The 3824-nt window shown below is 42.2% G+C and overlaps 1 protein-coding gene across 1 annotated transcript; it reads left to right on the top strand.

The window, feature by feature from the left end:
• Positions 1-278: 278 nt before the first annotated feature.
• Positions 279-3184, top strand: LOC145973836 (uncharacterized). Its single transcript, XM_083103411.1, has 5 exons — positions 279-580; positions 754-1103; positions 1290-1442; positions 1612-2021; positions 2666-3184. Exons 1-5 carry the CDS (start codon positions 279-281, stop codon positions 3182-3184), a joined length of 1734 nt encoding a protein of 577 aa, XP_082959537.1.
• The last annotated feature ends 640 nt before the right edge of the window (positions 3185-3824 follow it).

Below are 3824 nucleotides of genomic sequence, written 5' to 3'. Positions count from 1 at the left end.
AATGGGGTAGAAACGTTTGTCTATTGTCAATAAATCTTGCACTTGATCCATATGTTATTTTCACAGTTTTTTCCATCTTTGCCAAAATAATATATAGGTGCTGTTTCTTTTGTTTGTCGCCACAAGATACGCGATCTCGGTTCATTGACCCGGAATTTTAATTACTTTTTTATTATTTGTTATACACTGAAGCTTAAACTATTTATTCGTTTTTTAATTTGTTTAAAGAAAGATGTAAATCTAACAAGAACTACCTAGATTGCTGCTTTAAGTGCGGCATGGAGGGATACATAGCTCCCAAGTGCAAAAATAAAGCCAAGTGCATGATTTGCACTGATATGGATGTGAATGGAGAACATAGGATTGGCTCCAACAAGTGTACGGTAATTAGAATACCCACATCTCCAATTAGTGACAACAGCCCGCTAACTCAGACATCGAGTAGTCCTAGTCCGCCAACTCTTGACTCACAAAAACTCAGCACTACCAGCAGTCCGCTTCCGAGTACCTCACCGGAAGAAATAGAAGACAAATCGTCTGCTAGGAGGACTGATGATAGACTTACTCAAATGGACATATAGTAATATTTACATATTTATATATATATACAATGATTAGATTGTTGCAAACGAATTTGAATCATTGTAAGGCTGCTCAAGACTTGCTTATGCAAGTAGAAAAAGAAAGATCCATCGATATATCGATAATTGCAGAGCCATAGAATGTACCTGATGATAACTTGTGGATGAGTAGTGTCGACGACCGAGCTGCCATACATCTGAGTGCCAATATCCCAATACCTGGCATAGTTGAAAGAAGAGGTCGTTTCTCAGTAGTAGTGCAATGGATGAAACTCACAATATCGGCTTACATATCACCAAACGCCGACGATGAAACTTATGAAGAGTTTATAGATGAGTTGGATATCCACACTCAGGAGGCGAGCAGGGACCTCCTCCTCTGCGGAGACTTTAACTCCAAATCCATCTTATGGGGATGTAGACAAAACAACTCTCGCGGAAACCGTTTGGCGCGCTGGAGTGCGAGCAGAGACATGGTCCTAATTAATACTGGGAATAAACCCACGTGCGTACGGCACCAAGGTACCTCTGTCGTCGATATTACATGGTGCAACTCGACATTAAGACCCCGTATTGAGAATTGGATAGTTTTAGATGAAGAGACGCTATTCGATCATATGTATATAAGATTCGATATAAACTACAGTAGAGAAAACTATATACAAAAGAAGAAAAAATGCATACGATGATCGCATAAAAAATTCCAAGAGGACATGTGCAAAGAAGCGATTGAGTGGAGCTGTACAGGACCAACTCCGGAAATCTATGTACATAGTGTAAATGATGATGTAAATAATGATATAGATGTAAATGTAAACACGAATACAGATCTGGCTGCCAAATGGGCGCAAGAAGTCATTAGTAATGCATGCGATTTTTCCATGCCAAGAGCCCGCTCACAAAGAAAAAATAGTGTATATTGGTGGAGCCAGAAGATTTCGGATCTGAGAAAGAAATGCCAACAGACGCGGAAAAGATGGCAAAAAATTAAAAAAAAAAAAAAAAAAAAAGAAAATTAATCACTTTATAGAGCTCGAGGATATATACAGGGAACATAAGAAAAATCTCAGAAACGAAATTAAAAAAGCAAAAATGGATGCTTGGGACGAACTGATTCGCATTATAGACAAGGACCCTTGGGGCTTTCCATATCGAATCGTTCTAAAGAAATTAAAAAGAGCCACACCCAGCCTCACAGAAACCCTAGAATTGGAAGTACTCAATAAAGTCATCGATAAGCTATTCCCAGAAGATCCACTTTGGGACTCCGGAACCGAAGATGACTTGGATCACATTATATGGAAAGACGAATATGACGTATCCATCTCAGAGCTTTGTAGTGCACTCAAAAAAGGATCTAATGCTAACAAGGCACCCGGCATTGACGGGATCAAAGCGGTATTTTTGAAAAAGATACCTAAGACCTTATTAACTAAATTGGTAACTATCTATGTACTTCTTTCTCTGGAGGCCTGCCCCGGCTCCATCTTAGGGTCCATCCGCCACTGCTATTTGGTACAGTGGGGATTTTAGTATATACTAGAGGGATCTTGGGGGATGTGGTCACTCTACGGCGTTGTGCTCGTCGGTGCCGTTTCATACGGAAGGCCAGTCGGAAGCCAGCATGCACGCGAATACCTCCACCGGCACTTATTTGGTCAGCGAGCGACCTTTCAGGGATCCTCCGTGGCAATCGGCATTGCATCCATCGAGTGAGATACCAACATCGCTCTGGAGTCGCATATCACTGTGTTAAAAAGCAGCATTAGGTGTGAGGTCTGGATAGCTCAGTGGTCTAGAGCAGTTGCCCGGAAAGCGAAAGACTCGGGTTCGATTCCCGATCCAGCCACTTGCGCCTCACATATTTTTCTAGTCTGCGAATATTGTTTTCTAGCAATTATTTGTTAGGCTGAAAAGTGTGTGAATGCTCTTTCCACAGGATATGCGTCGTTGCCACGGATGGATTTTGTCGCTCGTTGATCAAATGGGCGTAAAGACACGTCCGACCTCCTCCCACATACATCCCTATCTTTCTCTGTATGTACACTATGTACATAAGACAGGGACTATTCCCCAGGCTATAGAAACGTGCGAAGTTGGTACGTATCCCCAAAGAGGAATTGGACCCAGCGTCGCCTAAAGTGAGGCCCATATGCCTCTTAAATGAGCTCGATAAGATCATGGAGCGCATATTGGAGGGACGAATCCAAGATTGGATGGAGCACCCCGTGTCCAAGCTCGCACCGAACCAATTCGGATTCTGTAGAAATATCTCTACATGCGACGCATTGTTAGTCGTTAAAGAATTTATCGAAGAAGCCAGATGCAACCACGAGATAGTCGTCGGTGCCAGCTTGGATGTTACAAATGCGTTCAATTTGCTGAAGTGGACTAAAATAAGATCGGCTCTCAAGGAGAAGGGCTTTCCTACATATCTACGAAAAGTCATTGGTGACTACCTGAGAGATAGATATATCGAATACCCCACAATGGAAGGGGTGACAAAATCCAGAAAGATAACGGCTGGTGTCCCACAGGGATCGGTCCTCGGATCGACCGTGTGGAACATAACCTATGACTACGTACTGCGTACCCCGTTATAAGCGGGTAGCATAACCATTGGATATGCCGACGACACATTTATTATGTCTAGCGCAGCTACCATTAAAGGTGCGATTGCGAAAAACAACTTGCAACTAAGCAGAGTCCTTAGGCGAATCAAACACTTAGGTTTGGAAATCGCTGAGAACAAAACGGGAGCTATTATATTTGATAACAGACAAGTTAGAGCTAATTATATGTACAGAATTAGAGTAAATAATGCAGAGATAGAAACTTGCAAAAAAATCAAATATCTAGGTTTGATCATTGACAAAGACTGGAACTTTGTCGATCACATGATATACATAGAAGAGAAAGTCTTCAAGGTGACACGTGCATTAAGTGGCCTCTTGCCTAACTTGAGAGGGCCGCGCGAGAAAAAGACGATTATATGCTTCCATGATTAATTCAATTATCATGTACGGAGCACCTATATGGGCTGACTCCACGTCTAGAAAAAAGATCAGTGATTAAGCGATCCAAAGAGTGATCGCTGTACGGGTCATTGCTGGATATAGGACAATTTCAGCGGATGCTGCATTGCTATTAGCTAGGATGGTCCCGGCTCCCATTCAAGCCGCTTACTATAAACGCGTATTTTTACGTGCGTATGATTTAAAAAAGACGCGGAGAATGGAGCAA

This window comes from Camponotus vicinus, unplaced genomic scaffold (assembly GCF_025532165.1).
Source record: "Camponotus vicinus isolate PSW18456_S1 unplaced genomic scaffold, iyCamVici1.0 SCAF_6, whole genome shotgun sequence".
Lineage (NCBI taxonomy): Eukaryota > Metazoa > Arthropoda > Insecta > Hymenoptera > Formicidae > Camponotus > Camponotus vicinus.
This window is presented reverse-complemented; position numbering and strand designations above follow the sequence as displayed.